Source organism: Apostichopus japonicus, chromosome 17 (assembly GCF_037975245.1).
Source record: "Apostichopus japonicus isolate 1M-3 chromosome 17, ASM3797524v1, whole genome shotgun sequence".
NCBI lineage: Eukaryota > Metazoa > Echinodermata > Holothuroidea > Aspidochirotida > Stichopodidae > Apostichopus > Apostichopus japonicus.
This window is the reverse complement of record NC_092577.1, coordinates 14,242,641-14,264,613: the sequence shown is the minus strand read 5'-3', so window position 1 is coordinate 14,264,613 and position 21,973 is coordinate 14,242,641. Positions and strand designations below refer to the sequence as shown.

The 21,973-nt window shown below is 37.7% G+C and overlaps 2 protein-coding genes across 2 annotated transcripts in view; both read right to left on the bottom strand.

The window, feature by feature from the left end:
* LOC139984266 (NXPE family member 3-like) overlaps window positions 1–3,742 on the bottom strand; it is a 40,526-nt gene extending 36,784 nt beyond the window's left edge. Inside the window, exon 1 of the mRNA XM_071998100.1 lies at window positions 3,394–3,742. Coding sequence (XP_071854201.1) covers window positions 3,394–3,549 — 156 coding nt within the window. The 5' untranslated portion in view covers window positions 3,550–3,742. The remainder of the gene's footprint in view (window positions 1–3,393) is intronic.
* A 5,925-nt stretch (window positions 3,743–9,667) lies between these two features.
* LOC139984264 (O-acyltransferase like protein-like) overlaps window positions 9,668–21,973 on the bottom strand; it is a 29,329-nt gene continuing 17,023 nt past the window's right edge. The window contains exons 9-14 of the mRNA XM_071998098.1: window positions 21,851–21,930; window positions 20,302–20,415; window positions 18,891–19,038; window positions 16,639–16,822; window positions 14,322–14,464; window positions 9,668–13,506 (exon numbers count right to left, since the gene is read on the bottom strand). Coding sequence (XP_071854199.1) covers window positions 13,384–13,506; window positions 14,322–14,464; window positions 16,639–16,822; window positions 18,891–19,038; window positions 20,302–20,415; window positions 21,851–21,930 — 792 coding nt within the window. The 3' untranslated portion in view covers window positions 9,668–13,383. The remainder of the gene's footprint in view (window positions 13,507–14,321; window positions 14,465–16,638; window positions 16,823–18,890; window positions 19,039–20,301; window positions 20,416–21,850; window positions 21,931–21,973) is intronic.

The following is a 21,973-nucleotide window of genomic DNA, read 5'->3' as shown; positions in this document are numbered from 1 at the left end:
AAACTATATGTAGAGATGAAAGGCGTCCTCCTTTACCTACTCGTTTCCGCCGCTCCCGATGTGACCAATCATACCCATTCGAAATCATTCATTTTATCACTAATTTAAAGATGAACTAACTTACTTTAAGATTGCAAAATGATCGCAATTTGACATTAACATGTATTTGTACAGCTGATAGAACATTGATTAAAACAAACAAGTTGTAAACATGACCAATTTATGATGTCAGTGAGGAGGTGTACTTTAACAGGACAGAACAATTGTTTTAGTGGTACCATATTTGTTCTGTCGGAATGTTTACTGGGACGGGGGGGGGTGGGGTGGGGTGGGAGGAGTAGAAACTGTTTGGTTATATTTATGCCATGTCCCGTTTGATTTGATTTATATTTCTGACTTACTCATTGATGTGTGTTATTTTAATAAATACTTGATTTGTTTTTAATTTCAATTTTTATTTTGAAAACTAACCTACTGTGTAAATTCAATTTTTAATATTTCGTTCTTATTTCTGACTTACTCATTAATGGTGTTATTTTAACAAAAATACTTGAATTTCCTTTGGGTTTATATTTTTTAAATTTTAGTTTTGAAAAAAAATAACCTATTTCGTATCATAATGCTAAATATAAATTCAAATTGGTATAGTTCGTATTAATTTATGCACATATATTTATAATTTGATACGTTATACTGGAATCAATCAATGGAACGAGATGCCAAACGCAGTCAATATTAATATTGGTTTATCGAACGACAGCGACTGCTGTCTATAGTAATAATGTACCAATGTTTCTTTCCTTAGTTTTTACTTTCTTAAAAAGAGTGATTATATATAAGCACAACTGTACATTTATTCGGATATATTGTAGACCGCTAACAGACTATGCTTCCATTCCAGTGCCTGGACTGCTAATTATTCTAGCTACACAGGTCCGGTGTCGTCGAGAAATATAAAACATAAGTAACAATTATGTCACCGGGTCATTTTTTTCATTCCTTACCCATTTTCCTTAAATATCATATCAAGATAAGAATACATTATTTTTGACTTGTTGCCCCTAACCTTCCCCAATCTCCAGGCTTGCCGCATAGACCAATTAGTTCAATGGCTTATTGACAAATCAGTTCCAATTTATCAAGGGCAGATGTTGATCATATATGGAGATTAAAGAATATATTTTGTTGACCTTGACGATTTATGAAACATTTGATTAACATTTTCATTTAGGACTACTAGAAGTAGCAAAAGCATTGTAATGAAGTTGCGGTGGCGTCATGGAGCCGGGGCCATCGTCAAACCGGGGAGGGGGGGGGGTTCAGTCGGTGGAGTTTTGCACTCAGCTAGGAAAAGAAAAGGACCTTTACTACCTGTGTCCCATCTTCCCTCCCTTCCCTCCCATTCCTTTATTCAACTTCAAGCAACCTTGCGTTTAGGGCGACTCCTATAGAGAGCTAACTAAAAGTCTAAATATGCCTCAAATTGCACCATTGAACTATACATTTTATTTTTTTACAGGGGAGGACCCCCCCCCCCGGTCTCCTACATAGGGGGCGGCTTAAATGATCCCAAAAACAACACCACTCCATTATAAAATGCTTCATTCGCCTCTGGCCCTCCCACCAAATTTCAGGTCCCAATCAGTCGGGGAAATTATGAATTTATTATTATTTATTAGCACAACCACGCTCTCCTTTATCAAATATTTAAGTCATACCCCCCCCCCCCCCCCAACAGAGAGTTATGTCACTAACCTAAATCAGTCGGGCAAGTTTGTAGCATAAATCTTGAATTTAGAGCTATACTTGTATGGACCTATATCTATGCTCATGAATGCAGCAGTTGACCTTTTAAACTTGGGGTTGGGAGGGGGTGGAATACCCTCCCCCACCAACATAGGAGTCGGCTACGATAACCCATGTACGGTACCCTCCCTTATAAAATCCATTATTCGCCTCCGGCTATATCTCAAAATTTCTGCCATATACCTTAATCAGTGAGGAATTTAAAGTCTGCAGGCCCCCCCCCCCCACCCTCACGGCCAGCTTTGACATACTGGCACGGACACGCCACTGTGAAGTGGTAAATCGTGTTTTAGATATCATTAATGCTCATTCATGTACCATCTAGGCCATATATGATATAGGTGTTCTTTTCTTAAATGATCCAGTAAAATTAGTGTAAGAAATGTGTCTTCAATGTATTGCTTTCCCAATAGTAATCATAGCGTACAAAGCAGCCCCTCCTCCCTTACAACAACAATAAGATATTTCCGTGACAATTCTGCCAATATGCTGATATTGTTTCGGGCAATGCCTATATAAAAAACACTAAAGTGCAATAATCTTGTTTGATCAGAGTCAGTAGTTCCTTAAAAAAAAAACTTAGGCTAACATTCTAAGCTTGCCCAACCGATCTGACATTGATGTTGTGGAATTTTGACACAGAGCGAAATCCATGCTTCCCTTCGCTGTCCCAAGATGATGTTATGATATGTATCAATGTTGGCATTACTTATAAAGAATTCGAATTTCAAAGGTGAGGTGGATTTCACAAGTACGCCTTCCATATTGGTTAAATTTTTCTTTACACACCCCCCTCCTCTCAAATTGGGCTCGTACGCACATGATAGTAATAGTTGTACGGAAATACCTTTCACTGGGCGGCAACAGTGGTAGAGGTGACCGAGGCTGTCTGACCATTAGCAGGACAGCCAAGCTTATTTGAATGTATAGTCACTCTAATGTTGCCAAGGATGTTAGCATCTGATCTTGCTCACTGTATGTCCGTGCTGACATTTGAGTCACGGTAATGTTACTGTTAATACCGTAACTAGTACACTGCAATGGCATTTTGATGCATAGCAAGATAATATCACAAGCGAATGACCCAATAACAGCATAAATGAGAGAGTTATGTAGTACCATATAAAGATGTATGCCATCATAATATTGCTGATATTGGAAAAATATAGAGTTTATTATAATATTATTATTACGTTCCAACACGACAAAATATTGAGCATGTGTTTTTGTTTTTGTCTTCTGTTTTTATTTGTGTGTTTTCTCACAATTTATATTGTTGTTCATCCGATAGTCACATTACGCCAATATATATATATATATATATATATATACATATATATATATATACATATATATATATATTTATATATATATATATATATAAACATATATATATATATAAACATATATATATATATATATATATATATATATATATATATAATATTAATAAAAAGGCAGGCTTACTGACAAATCTTTTTTGACCACGAAAATAACCCCTTATTTATGTGAAATGCAGCGCTGCAAACTCACTTTCGTATTTCTTTCTCGCAAAAAAAGAAAGAAAAAAAGAATAAATAAACTTACCGACTGAGTAGAGTATTTGGCTGTCACTTGACGAATTGGGAGAAATCCCTTGATTTTCCGATTACTGACACAATTGTAACCATCTTGTAACACAAAAAAGAAATACACAGAAGTAGCAGTGGCTAGAACGATAACGAATCGTGTCCCGTGATCCATGTTAATCGAAAATGGTTTGGAAGTAACAGAACATTGTTACGTATAGACATGCCGTGTAAACCACACTCTTATCTGTTTAGGCTGCGCCTTATAACAAGATATGAGCGATTACATATATAACCATAACTTATCGATATATGGGAGGCTGAGATCAATGTATAGTCGGTTGTTCAATGGAGCATATCAAGGTTAATTGTGTCAGTAATCATAACAACGGTTGTAAAGGTGTAAGTTATTGTTCCTGAGTAGCGAGTGTCGGGGTGGCGGGTCACACGAGGTGGGTGACAGAGGGTGACCGGAATTGACCAGAAGTGACCGGAGGGTTAAAAAGCGGTCCGTATGCGGGTGTGTGTATGTATGTGCGTGTCCATTAATGACAATGTTTGTGTGAAAAATTCATTCCAAACGACCGGGCCGATTATCTTCAAACTTGGTGAGAAGGTGCTTCAATGATCCTCACAACGAAAGGTCATAGGTCAAACTAGGTGAAAAGGGAATTTTCTCCAAGGGAAGAACATTGCGTGGACATGAAAGTTTACTCCAATGTAACTTTAAGTGGTATAATAGAAATGCCAAGCACTATCAAACTATGTGGTAACAGGTCACAATGCAAAGCTCAAATGTATATATTTAGCGCAAGGTTTCGTAAAAAGAATTCCTCTCAAACGCCTCGACCGATTTCTATCAAAGTACGTAGAACCATGTCCCGTGATGACCCTAATGTGAAAGGTCAGAGGTCGAAAAGGAATTTTTGCCAGAACTCCAAGACCGGAAGCCTTGAATTGACTTTGAACCTTCACATGCATAATGTATGTGCCTACATGAATGTAATACCGTGGTAACTGAGGTGAGAAGGGATTCCCAAGTCCAACCATATAATTGACTTGCAACGTTAACATGGTATAATCAAAGATGTTGTATAGCGAAGAAGACGCTAGATTCTGGACTCCTATCCTTTTCACAAACAAAAACCTGATGCGCCTCTACAAACATATGTTTTATTTATCTTTCCTTTTTTTTACAAAATGATTTTTGCAGCATGTATAATATATAATATAAAATGCAGCCAAATAGTTTGTATATCAAGATGGCGCTGTCCATGAATACGTGATTGATTAGTTATAAGCAATATCCCAGTTCAAAATTCCTCGGAAGTCACTCGGAAGTCCACTAAGTATAGTATGATCCACCGATAAAATGCAATAAGGCTTTGGTGAATTACGAGCCGGATTAGATTCAGATATAAAGAGGTATATTATCGCGAAGTAGTTAGCTACAGCTTTATAGATACCGTGTCTGCAGCGACTGAGCCCTTAGTTAAGTAGTTCAACACACGAGTGCGAATAGGCTTGTGTTGATATTCCTCGCTGGAAGATATGGAGTTGAAGGTCCAAACTAAAGTAGATTTCATGAATCCGGTAAGTTTGATCTAGAAAAACAAAACGACGATGTCTTCCAGTTATCGATGATACACATAAATACATTAACTGATGAAAACTAGTGTGGATGCTAAGATAATTATGATAAAGATATAGCTAGCAACCTATCGCTCGTGAAACATACTTCGGAAGAGTTCTCGGAAACAAGGGCACTAAATATAATAAGTGAGAAAAACCATCCCATATGCTGATTTAAGAACTAATGTAAGTCTTTAATTAGATGATATAAATATGCAGCCCTGCCGTATAAATCAGTTTTAATCAGGTTAATTTACTTAAAAGAACATTTGTTTACAGTCAATTACCATTACGCGACTGAAGGCCCGTATAGTCTTTATATGTAGTAACATTAAGCTATAATGTAGTAACTATTAATTATACAGTAGTAACTAGTACTATAGCCTAGATATAGTAGTATAGCCTATAGTAGCTTATTAGTAGTATAGCCTATATCGCCTGTTGCAGCAGTTCTTTATGTTAGGTGGACCCGGTCATTTCACAGAATAAAGGTCACGGGGTTAATTATATGTGAAATGACACGTTTAAGATAGGCACTGCTAGAGTAGCAGGGTTGGTAACATTAGCTGGGAAATTTCACGGCTGTAAACCGGCAGCACAGCAAATCATTTAGCAGGTCTACAGTATTGGCCATGATATCTCCGTTGCGAAGCTACTATAGGGACATTATAATAATCCTATGTAATTTCTAAGAAGAATAAAGACAATAACTCTTTAACTTTACGTATATGTTAATGCTTCGTTCCTTTGAGTAACTGTACTCGGTAATGTAACACAGATATCCTACTATAGACATGTGTTGCGCTTGCGGTGTTTCAACGTCATCATGCCCAGTCAAAGGAAACGACAGGCTAGTTACTAGTATTTGAGGGCGTTGTGGTTGTGGGGACACGTGATTGTGGTGCACTGTGGTGCCCCAGGAGAGATTGATTGAATTGGGCACACTTTGGTGTGTGGGTGTGACAAGTTACCAATGACCAGGGGTTAAGTTGTAAAGTCGCGTGAGGAGGCATTAGCCTCATACAAGACTGTAGACCTTCAACTTTTTTTTGTTTTTTGGACACTTCCTAGGCCCATCCATCCATTTATTTCGGACCAAGTAACCGAGGTGGATTTCAGGCGGTTACATATATAGGCGGCCTATATATGTAGTAACATTAGGCTATATATGTAGTAAAATTAGGATATATATGTAGTAACTATTACATATAGTAACTAGTAGTAACGAGTAGTAACTTTATGTAGTAAGTAGTAACTATATATGAAGTATAACATATATATATATATATATATATATGTACAGTGACATTAGGCTTGTGTTAAAGTATATAGGCAGAGTAGGGTGTTAGGTAGAAAACCTAATGGATCAGTCCCATCCCTAATTCCCAACCTCCCCGCCCACCAGTCATCAAAACAACAACATAACATGGACCTTTTTTAATAATCACTCTCACGCCGGAAAGAAAAAAAAATAGGGAAGGATGATTTGGCCGATTTAACTCCACTACCTAAATGTTTTATTAATTCACACGATCCATACTGCAATTGGTGTATAATAAGATTTCCAGAATAGTGACTCGAGACAAACAGGCACAGATGAACATCTAACCGATTCACTTTGCCCATGGAAACATATGTTGCCTGTGTTCAAAATACGTCACCATTTTAAAATCCTTCTAACACTTATACGACCACGGGAACCGCATATCTACTGCCACCAACTATCGTAAATTTCATATCGGATTAAAAAAAGATCATAATTACCCTGTATGACCGACATAACTTCCTGAACAATTTCGACATTCCCATAACGACGTCACTAAGGGGCAATTTACAACTGATACGTGTATAACATAATTACTGGGCTTCGATGTACTTACCTGCAAGTTCAGTTATGTCTAGTTCAACGGTTGGCAGTGGCGGAGATTTCTTGTCAGAAGTGGGGGGGTTGCAGGCCATTGATGAAATAAAAAGTCATACCTGCTGGCTCACTATCTAAGTTGAGCGCCACCATAAGTTGGCGCGAAGTGCACAAGAATTTTTTGGCAAATATTGCCTCCCAGATTGCAGTAAATGGCACTGCCCAGGCCTTGAAAAGCTGCATTTAACCAGGGGCGTATGCAGGATTTTCTAACCCGGGGAGGGGGGGGGGCGTATTAATATTTAAGCGGAGCGCCACCATTGGTTGGCGCGCAGCGTACAAGCAAATTTCTGGTTTTGGTACCCCCCGATCACCGGAAATGGCACCTCTCGGGCTTGAAACTGACCAACCATATGTACACTTTTGCCTGAGAACCAAGTTTTTTCCAAATACTTTTTTTCTCATCTATAACCTTTTTGAAGATTGTCACCAGTCACACATCATGTTGGACTTCAACACATATCCTGTGGATCATTGCTTTTGTAGGTGATTCTTCATCGCGGCCCACAATATCCGTCAGCCCCACTGTTCAGAATTTGAAAATTCACAATTCTCGTGAATAAATTCACTTCAAAACATACCCATAATGTTACACAAAATATCATCTATGGACAACCGATATAGAAAAACCTCCTTCAAACCCTAACAGACGGGTCAAAATTGCACGAGTATGATGAAGTATGATGAAGAATGTTGGTTAGGGAATTTTCGAAAATTCAGACGGTTACTAAAAAATTTCGTTGAAGGAAATAAAAATATACCAGATATTTCCAAAACCGAACACTACACACATCGACAGTTTTGAGCATGGGCGCAGATCAGTCTTGGATAATGGTGGGGACGCGTGTCTGTTCTATGACACTATCTAAGCGGAGCGCGACCATGGGTTCGCGCGTAGCGTACGATTTTTTTGGGCAAATATACCTCCCAGATCGCCGGAAATAACACTTCCCAGACCTAATGATGCTCCTAAACCTCCCTAAGTTTTAGATCTCATGGCTTAGAAATTTAGTTAAGAGAAATACATGGGCGTCCGCAGAAAGAAAATCAGGGGACAAATAATCCAAGTAGACTTTTGTATATACGATGGGTCTGGGTTCCTCTCCCAGAAAACAAATATAGACTGCCGCAAATGCGATTTCCGTCCTATATTTAACAACTGGATAAAATACAATAAAATGAGAACTGCTGCATGTCATTTGCACAATGCTGGATCAAACTGCGCCAAAGTTCAATACAGGGGAACTTGAAATGCAGCTATTGGTCAGGACAAATTGGTGGGGACACGGTATATCATGTCCCCACTACTGAAAAAGTTGGTGGGGACGCGTCCCGCTGTCCTCACCAGGATCTGCGCCCATGGTTTGGAGGCTGTTTATCGTGGAACGCCATTTTCATGCTCACTGATATGATGTGATATCTGCTGTTTGCTTTACAAATTCGAATAATGTTGTCACTGTTCCTCTTTCTCTTCCCGTTTTCTTGCCGTATTTTCTATACCATCCTTTTCTCCTTTTCTCTCTTTCTTCTTTTTCTTTTCCTTCCTTCACCTCGTTGAAGTTGGCAAGTGTATACAGTTCCAAAGCTATTCAACAGCAACAAAACGTTATTTTGTGTATGTCTGTTGTGGGGTGAAGTTAGCGCTATGAGCTACAAGTTCCAATGCGCAATGTGGGGGAAAGGGGCTAGAAATAATGTGTGGGTCAATTCCAACTCGGTTTTCGGTCGTTAATTGTTGATGTAGCCTACCAGGTAAAAGGTTGAAATGACTTTAACATTTTCAAATTTAATAATTTGATTTATTATGCCATTTGGAGCACATAACATAGGCTATAACAGAACATTACTGGCAAAAACTAGGGGGGGTTGATTGTGTGGGCCAACCCCCCCTCTTCAAAAAGTGGGGGGGTTAAAACCCCCCCAACCCCCCCTGTTTCTCCGCCACTGACGGTTGGGTTTGCGAATTGATAGGAAAAACCAAGGGCGTAGGAACCGGGGGGCTGGGGGGCGCCAGCCCCCCCCCCAGTGAAAAATATGGGGGGGCGGAAGTATCGTTCCGCCCCCCCCCCCGCTCCGCAAGTCAGAAAACCCCTTTTTCATTTCCAAATGAGAAAAAAATCTCATTTGAAGCACCAAATTGCATCTAAGGCCAGGTGAAAATGCAAAATTCTTTACAAAATGGAGTGGGTGTTGAAGTGTGCTATATTGCACCAAATTGCATCTGAGGCCACCTGAAAATGCAAAAAAATTCCAAAGGGGAGGGGGAACCCCCTCCCCTTAGACCCCTCCCCCAGGCCGGCCATCAGACTTCAGCCCCCCCCCACTCAAAAGTACCTTCCTACGCCACTGGGAAAAACCTAACATGCTTTGCAACCTCAAATACAGCCCCAGTCCCATTCAAAGGGTATAGTAGCAAATCACCAGATTTCTCAAACATTGCCAAACCTATTTGCACCTACATTATAGCCAATATAAAAGGGTTTTGCCATAACGTCAAGTTCAAGCCGGAAATACCCCCAGTGCAACGGCCATTGTGAAGGATTCCCTTTCGAAAAATGTATTGCATTAGTGATGAGAAACCATATATCTAATATTATCTATCATTGTGATGTTATTTTTTGATATGCTCAAGCTTATGTTTTTTGGCAAGTTCTATTTCATTATCATGCACAGTGGACGTGACTTAATGTGCAAATACTTTGTATCGACAATATCTCATACACTAGAAGTATGCATGTGTGTATGTATTTATGTATGTATGGGTGTATGTATGTATGTATGTATGTAATTTAGATCCTCCTGCAAGCAGGAATTCGCGAAGAAGCCTCATTGGCTTATCAAAGCCGTAAGCTGACCGAAGTCAGTCACTTAGATTCATATTTAACGTCCATGATTATGAATTGTCAATTTTCAACAACTCTGTAACTGGACGACATACATTAATCTTGGAGTGACTCGAACCGGGGACCTTATGATTGAAAGGCACCGGCGTTAACCACTGAGATAACACTCCACAGTGTATAATATATTGGTTATGATTGATCCCAATTGACAGCTAACTATTCTCATGCTAATACCTTAGTGTCTATACTACCCTCTCATAATATCATGCTTTGAAGCACTCGTATATCGATTATGCATAGCTATACCTTCACGACGCCTTAGATTTCATGCATCAAAATAATGTCAAAAAAATGTCAATAATTAATTCATGAAACTGGTGTTGGATATATCTTTGACTGGACATATATTAATTACCAACCTAGTTTAATATAATAAAGCAATATATTACTTAATAACCATTGTAGGACAAATTATAAAACAGATAAAATGCTACTGGAATATATTCTGGACATATGTGTATTACAGTAAATCTATATATGGATGAATGATTTTAGCATGCAAAGGAATCACTTGAAAACTAATTTCTGAGTTAAACCTAACGTACAATTATTCTGTTTTAACATTGAAAGCACATAGTAAAGCATTGAATGTCTCTCATCTGTTTATCATAAATGCAGCCAAAACAGATAAAACCAAACAAACTTGTGTATAAACTAATAAGTGTTCACCTGAGAAATGAGAGCTGTTATTATTCTTGTTACACCTTAATGACCTCACAAACAATTATCCAATTCCAACACAAACTATATAGATTATCACATACTATGTATATACTATATATACCGTTCACAATGTGTGCTGACTATGATGTGATATTAATTAAGACAATCAATGACGACTCGCCCCGCGTCAGAGAAATTCCTACAAATAACTCGAATCATGGGACTAAAGGGATTATATTACAGATTTGAGGTTAACAATAACATTATCACAGTTTTGATGTATACTGTCCAATATCGCAAAACTGAAATGTCAATAAATCCAGTCCATGATCTCTTTCACCCTGACCTAATGTTGTAAATAAAATAAACTAGCTTTGAAGCTGAGTCATTTACAAGTAATAGGTTTCTCACGTTAGTATATGCATGGATACTGCCTAAGCAGGAGAAAATGCGTGCTATAGATATAAAAGATGCTGCAGGGCAGAGAGAAAAGTTCAGCGCATTCAACAAACATAAATTGCACAAGAACCACACTCCTAAACAGCATTCTTTCCCTAGCCAGGCGCGTAGCCAAATGGGGGAGGGGTAGGGGGCGAAGGGGGCGACCGAGCATATTTTGTTTTGTATATTTTTATGATATCGTTAGTAATTTCAAAATAGAAAATGCTTAGATGCAACTTACAAGGCCTGGGAAGTGCCATTTCCAGCGATCTGGGAGGCATTTTCGGCCAAAATTTTCCTGTGCGCTTCGTGCCGACTTATGGTGGCGCTACGCTTAGATAGTTTGCAGAGCCATATATACGGCTCTGATATATACTGCCTACAGGTTCGCCCCTCCCTTGGCAAATTCCAAGCTTCGCGCCTGCCACCAGCAGCATTGAAGAAGCCTGGTTGGCTATTGTTGAAAGCCACTCGGTATGCATTATTTATAATAAACATTGTTTACTTGTGAACTGAGTAGTCAATAAATGCAAATTGGAAGTTATAAATAAAAGCAAGAAATCAATTCTTTATGCAAAAGGAGCCTAAATTAAAGATGAAGATGTACATTGTGCCAACCCAACTTTAGTATGCACACACAAACGTCTAGATAGCCTTTTTGAAGGCCCAAATTGTTCATTATTTTGTGTTTTACATTTAAAATTATGTATGGTAATGAATATTGTGATATTTTTTACTTAAAGAGGCTTTCGACATAACGAATTAAAAACACAAAAGTATATATATATATATTTATATATATATAAATGAAAATCGTAATATATATATATATATAGGAATAACGGAAAAACTGTTAAACAACTATGTTGCATTTAGAGAAAGGCTGGATTTCGAGTGAGATACAAGAATTAAATTAGGTGATTGGAAGTAAACAGCCAATGTTTGGTTTTTGCAGAGCTTTCGAGCAAAACTAGCTCTTCTTCAGTGCATGATCACCGAAAGTGACAAGGAGTAGCAGGAATTGAAACTATTTTATAGAGAAGATTGTCGGCATGGTTGTAAATGCAAAGCGACTTACTGATTTCTGCTGAATTGAGCAGAAGTTTTAGAAATTCGAATTATTTTAATCCGCGTCGGATTATTTTAATCCGATTCCGTCGTAATTGCGAAGGAATTGTTTTGGTTTATCTGGGACGGCAAATCGTTGTTTAAATCGATGTTTAAACCGAATGGTGCCGTGGTATTTAGTTTTGTTCCCAGAAATTGTCTTTTCCTTTCCTAGATTTATCTGTCCAAGAATCGTTCTGGTCAATGGCAATAACACGCAAATTCTCAATTGAATGAGTTTGGAGATTGAAGTGATTTGCAACAGGTTGGTTGATCTGTTTTGTGTTGATCGCCGATCTATGTTGTGTCACTCTTATTCTAAGAGTGTTTTTTTGACTCTCCAATGTATTGTAAGTTACAAATATTGCAGTAGATGAGGTAAATGACATTTTTGGATAGGCAGTTAATTTTGTGCCGAATTTGGAACGTGCGTTTGGTTGGTTGCTCTGAAAGGCCCCGGTCGAATCGACATGTAAGCACGTTTTGCAGTTTTGTGTACAGGGCGATGATCCTGTAGTTTATGTTTTGCTTTCCCCTAATGGGGTGTCATCCCGAAAGGATGCCCGAACTAAGATATCCCGTAGGTTGCTGGGTCTTTTAAAAGCGATGATAGATAATTCTGGGAAAACTGATTTCAGGCGTTCGGTGCCTTGAAGTAGGTAGAAATTCTTCTGAATGATATTAGCCAGTGGTGGGAGACCAGGGTGGAATTCAGTAACCAATGGTACCCTTTTGAAACTGGTTTGACGAGTTTTGTACGTCGATGTTTCGGTACGGGGTTTTCTTTTTGATGGCATTTTAATAGTACCCCGAAAATACTGTCTGTTTAGGAGGTGTGGTGACAGTTCTTTAATGCGTGAATCAAAATCGACTTCAGAGGAGCAAATGCGTCGAATGCGCAACGCTTGACTGTACGGAATATTTCTGGTACAGTGACGTGGATGGCAACTGCTTGGTAAGAGGTAGTTGTGCTTGTTCGTGGGTTTATTGAACAAGTCTGTTTTGAGTGAACCGGAAGTCTGACGGATGCGATTTACATCTGACGTAACGCAGGTATTAACATATGAAATATCTACCAGACGAAAAGTTACATACTTATTGATAACATTTTTAATACTGCCTTGGTGAAGTTGGAACTAACTACTCTACGATCTATAGTTTCAGCTAACATACGAGAAAGAATATTGTGTAAACCAATATAAAAATATATCAATTCATTTGTGACGTTTTACACATTTCTACCCATAATAAAAATAACAACAATAATAAAGAAAAAACAACAATAACGAAAAAATACAGATTTATCGATTGATGACGTCACGGAAATGGCACCATCCGATAATTACTTCTTCGAAAATCTCCCAAGCAACGCTTTCTCAATACCAATCGTCGGAACTTCAACTAGCAACGAAATGAACAAGGACAACATATAGGTAGTAACCAAGGCACCCCAAAAGAAGAAAAACTGCTGGTCAGAATGAAATGAAGTCATTATTGGTTAATTAGCATATGAATACTGTTAACAAGTTGAAAGGTATAACGAAGTCCCCGAACCATGAAGGGTGACATAGTACATGGAATACGCAAATGGAAAATATAGTGTAAGAATAACTGTTTTTCTGTTACTGGGATACACCCACTTACTTATTAAATTTAGTCATTTTACTGGCAAAAGGGGTAAAAACTAAAAGACAGTTTTATGGGGGATCATATAGCACAGCTCCCCATTGATATAAATATATATATATATATATATATATATATATATATATATATATATATATATATATATATATATATATATATATATAATTATTATTTTGCAAAATATAAACAGCGTCATAGGACAATCATGTAATTAAAACATAAATTCAAAGTTTCAGTTTATAAAATGTCACAACCGCGGTCCCTTTATACTAAAACTGCCAGCAGTCGCTGATACTGAACCTACTCCCGACCCCCACCCCTACCCTATCCCCCCCCCTCCCTCTTAAGAACTGTTTTCGTCCCTAAGAGTAAGACAATTATTCCCTACTTGGACATTCATTCTCAATTCAAGGAGAATACATTTGACGGACATAACGCCAGTGAAAGTATTATTGTATGCGTTTATTATTTGAAGGGTTTTAATTTTGAGATGAGTTCTGATGAAGTATAATCATGACTTTGGCCATATGCGCGCATATGGCCAAAAGTAATAACCTTTAGAGTACAAATAGAGGGCGTATGCCTATAATGAGTTGTTAAAACTAAACGGCGAAAAACGAAACGAATCCTTACATGTTCATATGGTGTGTAATGAAACAACGTCTTTTTGGTCAACAGGAAATGGAAAATAACCACAGGATGAAGGAGATAAGCACAATAGTTGAGACGAGCCAAAGGTAACCAGAGATTCCATGATAAGAATGTGTCAATCGGCCCTGAAATACAAATAAATATATATGTGTATATACCATTTTGACTTCATTTCCGACTTCTGAGACTAATCATTCAATAACCAACTGTTTTATTACGTTTTCAATAATATGACTATGGTACATTGTAAATAAAATTATATTATTGTAATATTATTTTTCATTTTTTTAATCCTCAACACGTTTTGAGCATGTCAAGTCGTATGCTACTTGTTAACATTATGTACACTTACTTCGGGATCATCACTTAGCTCTATGCCATAGAGTTTCTTTAAAGAGACTCAAACTTCCTTATACATTTGTTTGTCATTATCCTTACACACGCCAAAACAGGGTGGATTGCTTTCTCTGTCAATGAAGAAACCCTATTTATTAGGACTGCTGCAGTACCGTGTGTGTCAACCATTAAATCCACAAATACAGAAATAATGCTCTCAATAATACTGTCATTTCATGCTTACATTTATTAATACTCATTCATACTCTCGTTTCATGCTTTCATTTATGCTAGTCAATAGCCCTCTTGTTTCAAGCTTTCATTTATGATACTCATTAATACTCCCATTAACGGCTTTCATTTATAATACTCATTAATATTCTCATTTCAAGCTTACATTTATTAATACTCATTCATACTCTCGTTTCATGCTTTCCTTTTTTTGCTAGTCAATAGCACTCTTGTTTCATGCTTCCATTTATGATACTCATTAATACTCCCATTAACGACTTTCATTTATACTACTCATTAATATTCTCATTTCATGCTTACATTTATTAATACTCATTCATACTCTCGTTTCATGCTTTCATTTATGCTAGTCAATAGCACTCTTGTTTCATGCTTCCATTTATGATACTCATTAATACTCCCATTAACGGCTTTCATTTATTATTCTTATTTCATGCTTACATTTATTAATAATCATTCATACTCTCGTTTCATGCTTTCATTTATGCTAGTCAAAAGCACTCTTGTTTCATGCTTCCATTTATGATACTCATTAATACTCCCATTAACGGCTTTCATTTATAATACTCATTAATATTCTAATTTCATGCTAACATTTATTAAACTTCATTCATACTCTCGTTTCATGCTTTCATTCATACTATTCAATAGCACTCTTGTTTCATGCTTCCATTTATGATACTCATTAATACTCTCATTAACGGCTTTCATTTATAATACTCATTAATATTCCCATTTCATGCTTACATTTATTAATACTCATTCATACTCTCGTTTCATGCTTTCATTTATGCTAGTCAATAGTACTCTTGTTTCATGCTAACATTTATGATACTCATTAATACTCCCATTAATGGCTTTCATTTATAATACTCATTAATATTCTCATTTCAAGCTTACATTTATTAATACTCATTCATACTCTCGTTTCATGCTTACATTTATAGTAGTCAATGGCACCCTTTTTTCATGCTTCCATTTTTGACACTCATTAGTACTCCCATTAATGGCTTTCATTTATAATACTCATTAATATTCTCGTTTCATGCTTCTATTTTGTTTTACTCATTTTAATACTCTCGTTCATGCTTTCAGTTAAAATACCTATTAAATACTCTCACATAATGCTTTCAGTTAAAATACCTATTAAATACTCTCACATAATGCTTTCATTTTTTATACCAATTAATACCCTCAGTAAATTCTTTGAATTGTAATACTAATTCATATTCTCATTTAATGCTTGCATTTATAATGCTCTTTCGTAACACCTATGATTGCTCTCATATTTTATGTTTTCATTTATACTACCAATTAATATTGTCATTTAATGCTTTCAACTGTAATACCAATTCAAAGTCTCATTTAATGCTTTCATCTATTATACTAATTCATACTACTCATTGCTCTTAAAAATACTATATTTTTAATTTATAATACTAATTAATACTCTCATTTATATTTTCATTTATATATGCTTATTAATACTCCCATGTAGTACTTTCATTATCAATACTCAATGCTTGCATAAAAGACTTAATATTATAAGTTTACGTATTTACCACAGTCTAACTTTCCTCTTAGCCAATCACATTTCGACTGTACATTGATGTCATGTAAATTCACAGTGCGAGGCTAGGGAACTATACCCATCTGATCTGATCACGCACTTAGTACGTGGTAGTGCCCTATTCATACGTCATAGACATACCTCCATTTCCAGTCACACAGGCGAAAGCCACCCATCCAACACCCGAGGCGAAAAGGAATCGTCGTGTTCCCAACCAAATTGCAGCAAACCATTGTGGCAGTGGTTTTGTGTTAGATCCCTCCATTGCTAAAACGATGGTTAGCATCACCCCCAAAGCAAAAACCCAGCAAATTAAATTCCAGACCTAGAAAGAAGGAGGAAAAATGGCATTTGAAGAATAAAGATTTTTACCAACAAGGCCTCAACACGCCCCATCCCTCCACCACGCCTCACTCTCTACTCGAAATCCTACCACTCCCCCACCCCACGACACTCAATCACATAACGACTCCCTCACCCTACCCCATCCCCACCACACGACACTCAATCAATTAACGACTCCCGCACCCTACCCCACCCTTGGTGTGTTAGTTCGTTTTAGAATTTTCCAGACGATTAATGATGTTTCTTTATAAAGAATTTACTTGAAACTTTGTATCAAAGAGTGACGTCTTGACAGTTTAGCAATACATCATAGCCGGTATTCTCTTCGGAAGAATGGTCACTCGGAAGTTAAGGGTAGTCAGTAGAGGCCCCAAATGATAGCATACTATAATTGCCTGAAGTTTTCAAAAATGACATTCCTAGAGGTACTTACTCTCCAAATTGTTCACAGACATTTGTACGGAACACATAAGATAACTAAATGTCCCAGTGAGGAAATTTTCCTCGAAGGTTGTAATAAAAAACAGTTTAATAATTTAACCAAAGGTGACCATATTTGAATATCTAGCATATTTGGGGCCAATACAGCATACCTTTAAAGCCTAATTATGGCATTCCATTATAGGCACGGCACGAACACTACAAATCTGTTTTGTACTTTTGTGTAGTAAAATATTCACACACAACCACGACGATGTACTTTTCTGGCAAACATTTCGGCCCATATGCAGAAAAAAAGAGCGAGATAACACTTCAGACAATAACACTGCGTGTCCCATGCTGGTCAACACAACGGTCAGTTCAAAAATATAAGTCGGACGCATGCGCGAGTGACCGTAGCATCTAATATATAAACAAGAACAAATTCAGGCTACACATGTAAACCCTTTTTAGGTGGGGCAAAGGACAGTCACGGATTCGACTGTCAGCTATATAAACCAATGACTAGAGTGGATATGTTAAATGCGTCTTCCGAACGACTCGCTCAGCTATGGAAACGTTATTTGAGAGAGAGAGACAGACATTATTACGTAATGGTATACTAGACATAGTGACAAGTCAAAATACGTACAACAGCATATAGCTTAACGTGTTCAGTTATGAAAGGAATGGTCGATCAATACATCTGTATGCGAATGCGTCCGATTAATGTTAATGACCTTTGACCTCCACCAAAAACAAACGGCTTTTTGCACTCAATGTGGTACTCCTACACACTAAATATGAGGTCTGCCCATGATTCCCTTCTTGAGATATTGTGTTTACGAGGTTTTCACAATTTGACCCCTGGTGACCCCAGATGACCTTTGACCTCCGCCAAAAACAGCAGACTGTTTGTCTTTAATGTGGTACTTCTACGCACTAACTACGAAGTTGGTCCAACCTTCCCTTCTTGAGATATCGTGCTTACAAGGTTTTCACAATTTCACACCTGGTGACCCCAAATGACCTTTGACCTCCACTAATACAAAAGGCTTCTTTTACTTAATGTGGTACTTTTATACATAAAATATAAAGTTGGTCCGAACTTCTCTTCTTGAGATATCGTGTTTACAAGGTTTTCACAATTTGACCCCTGGTGACCCCAAAGGACCTTTGACCTCCACCAAAAACAATAGGCATCTTGTACTCATTGTGGTACTTCTGCACCCTAATTATAAAATTTGTCTGACCTTTCCTTCTTGAGATATCGTGTTTACAAGCACTCACACACACACATACACCACACACATACGCCATCATGAATGGATAGGTTACGATTATCATCGAAACCAAAAAAGGTTGTTTGACTTGAAGGCGTTAGGTGGTGCATTCTGGGGGATATTTGAACTTATAATTATAATTAGCTCAGAATGGAAGGGTGTGGGTGATAAATACCTTCCCCTATTTGTGGTTTTAAAGGGATGTCTAACAGGAGGTGTGGTCCAATTCTTCTTTCCCCGCTGAATGTAAAAAAAACCCGAATGGCCATGAAGGGTAGAAGAGGAGGGGGGGGGCCCCTTTCCATCAAGTCCAACCACAATAAACAAGCATCGAATAAATCTTACCAGAGGAATTTTGATTTTCGTGGCTCTGTATTTGAATATAATGAAGCCCACAAAGATCCCTACAGTGTAGGCCTGTACCCGACACCAGGGTTTGGCATATATACGATCAGCGTCCCGGGGGAACGCCTCGCTCCTGTTGTTGTATTTGCTGTGAATGGGAAACAGATAAAAAAGCATCTTAAACTTGAAACTCTGTTCTAATGCATATTCTTCTGCTGTTTCTTTCTGTACATCCTTAACCACTCCTAATTGTCTGATTTTTATACTACTAGGACCACAGGGAAACGTTGGTTGGAGCTAACACACCTTTGATGATTGTAGCATGCAAGTTAAACTCTTGTGATGACCTGTAGCATGCAAGTCAAGATCTTATGTTGACCTGTAGCATGCAAGTCAAGCTCTTGTGTTGACCTGTAGCATGCAAGTCAAGATCTTATGATGACCTGTAGCATGCAAGTCAAGCTCTTGTGTTGACCTGTAGCATGCAAGTCAAGCTCTTATGAATATCTGTAGCATACAAGTCAAGCTCTTTTGATGATTGACTGTAGCATGCAAGTCAAGCACTTTTGATGACATAGAGCATGCAAGTGAAGCTCTTGTGATGACTTGTAGCATGCAAGTGAAGCTCTTGTGATGACCTGTAGCATACAAGTCAAGCACTTTTGATGACCTAGAGCATGCAAGTGAAGCCCTTGTGATGACCTGTAGCATGCAAGTCAAGCTCTTGTGATGACCTGTATCATGCAAGTCAAGCTCTTATGATGACCTAGAGCATGCAAGTGAAGCCCTTGTGATGACCTGTAGCATGCAAGTCAAGCTCTTGTGATGACCTGTATCATGCAAGTTAGGCTCTTCTGATGACTTGTAACATGCAAGTCAAGCTCTTATGGTGTCCATTAGCATGCAAGTCGAGCTATTGTGATGACCTGTAGCTTGCAAGTCAAGCTCTTATGATGAGCTTTAGAATTTTGAAAGTCAAGCTCTAATGATGACCTGTAGCATGCAAATCAAGTTGTTGTTAGTTCCCAATACATTTACATGTTACAGTATCTTCAGTACAACGGCAGTGTGAGGATGTATTCCTGGACACATCACTGTTAGCACAACGCACTGGTTAAACTGTGCAAACAATGTGGTTATTTAGAATTTTAACCTTAAAAGTTAAGTTGGCAACTTTGAATGAATCATGGTACGATTCTGGCGAGCAGACAGAAGTAGATCAACTCGAATTCAGCAAAAAGAATCAAAAAGCAAATTCAGTTTATAACGAAAAACCAACATCCACATATATAAGCTGTTCCTTATGGATATATTGTATGATAATACAGTGCCATATAGCTACCGTTTAATAGTGAGATGTTAATAACTTGTGTACCTAGCCTGGTTTATCATATATGCTTGTACTACTTACACGTCGTAATATCTAGCGGTGAAGCCCCAATAAACAGACACGCTCGATGTGATTATGATTGACGCAACAGTGACCGAAACCAAAGCGATGACACCATATCGTCTCCAATGTTTCCTTAGTAAAGGTTGACAAAATCCAATATCACATAAGAAAAGAAAAGAGGGTATAATGAGGATGTGTTAGGGGAAATGACGATGGGGGGGGGGGGGGGGACAGGGTGTAGTGTGAGGTGTAGTGGGGTTAGGGAGTGATGAGGGTGAAGGTGTGGTGTCAGATGGAGAGTGCGGTGTGGGGTGAGGGTGTGAGGTGAAGTGGGCTTAGGAAGTGATGAGGGTGAAGGTGTGGTGGGGTGAATGGTGTGGTGAGGTAGAGGCCGGTCGGAAGGGCAGAGGATGTGACTGGGTGGGATGGCAGATGTGGGTGTGGTGAGCAGGGCGGTAGGTGTGGTGTGTTAGCGGTTGAGATGGGCGTGATTGGCAGGTGGTTTGTTGGGGTTTATGGTGTATTGGATGGGAGGGTGTGAGCATGAGGTGGGAGCAAAGTGTCATTAGAATGCTGCCGTATCGAATTATTGACCCTACCCAGGGCATACGATTTTTAACTGACCTTGCACATACTAAAGTGTAACACATACTGTTTCATACTTTGGTAAAGTAGGCCTCCTACTGTTACAGCATTATATCCGGCAGCCCGTTATTGTTAATATATATATATATATATATATATATATATATATATATATATATATATATATATATATATACATATATATATATATATATATATAAATTGAAAACACCACAGACTTTAACTTATACATCTATGTACCAAAATTAATACAAAAAGAACGACATGTTTCGAAATTAGCGACTTTCATCATCAGGTTACAGACGCAAAATGAACAAGTAATAGCAGACAATTTGTACACTAGCAATAACACACAAGGACAAGTAGATTAACTCATCAAAGATAACACTAGACAGTCAAGCTGTTTGTTGAGATTAGGTTTATCCCAATTGATATGTATATATATATATATATACATATATATATATATATATATATATATATATATATATATATATATATATATATATATACATATATATATATATATATATATATATATATATATATATATATATATATATATATATATATATATATATATGCCTCTGTCTAAGGTTGTGTGCAGTCACGCGTCTCCAGCTAGTAAGACCCTGTTGTTGGTAATTACACAACAACTCCCTGCAGTTACTACAAGGTGATGTGAACGGTTATTGAACGGGGTCTGACTGGAATGTAGGTTTATTGTTTCTGAGGCACTTGACAGCCTATTTGAAGAAAAGACACAAACACTTTTGACATTTCGTATCGTTCTGTCTTATGTTTATTAGCATTTAGTCTGTATAGCTTTTGTGCGTACAATTGCTATAACAACCTGCCTTAACTGCATGTACCCTAAACAACTTGAGATATCTAATATGCAATGAATGCTTTAATTTACACTTAAAATATATCCACACAGAGAGAGTGAGAAAACACTTACTTGTAGAAGAGTATAATGAAGATTGGTGTAAAGATGAAGAACTGCATATCGTTGGCCAAATACCAAGTCCAACCCATACACTGTCGGATGAAAGAAAGAAAAAATGATCATAATAATATTAAC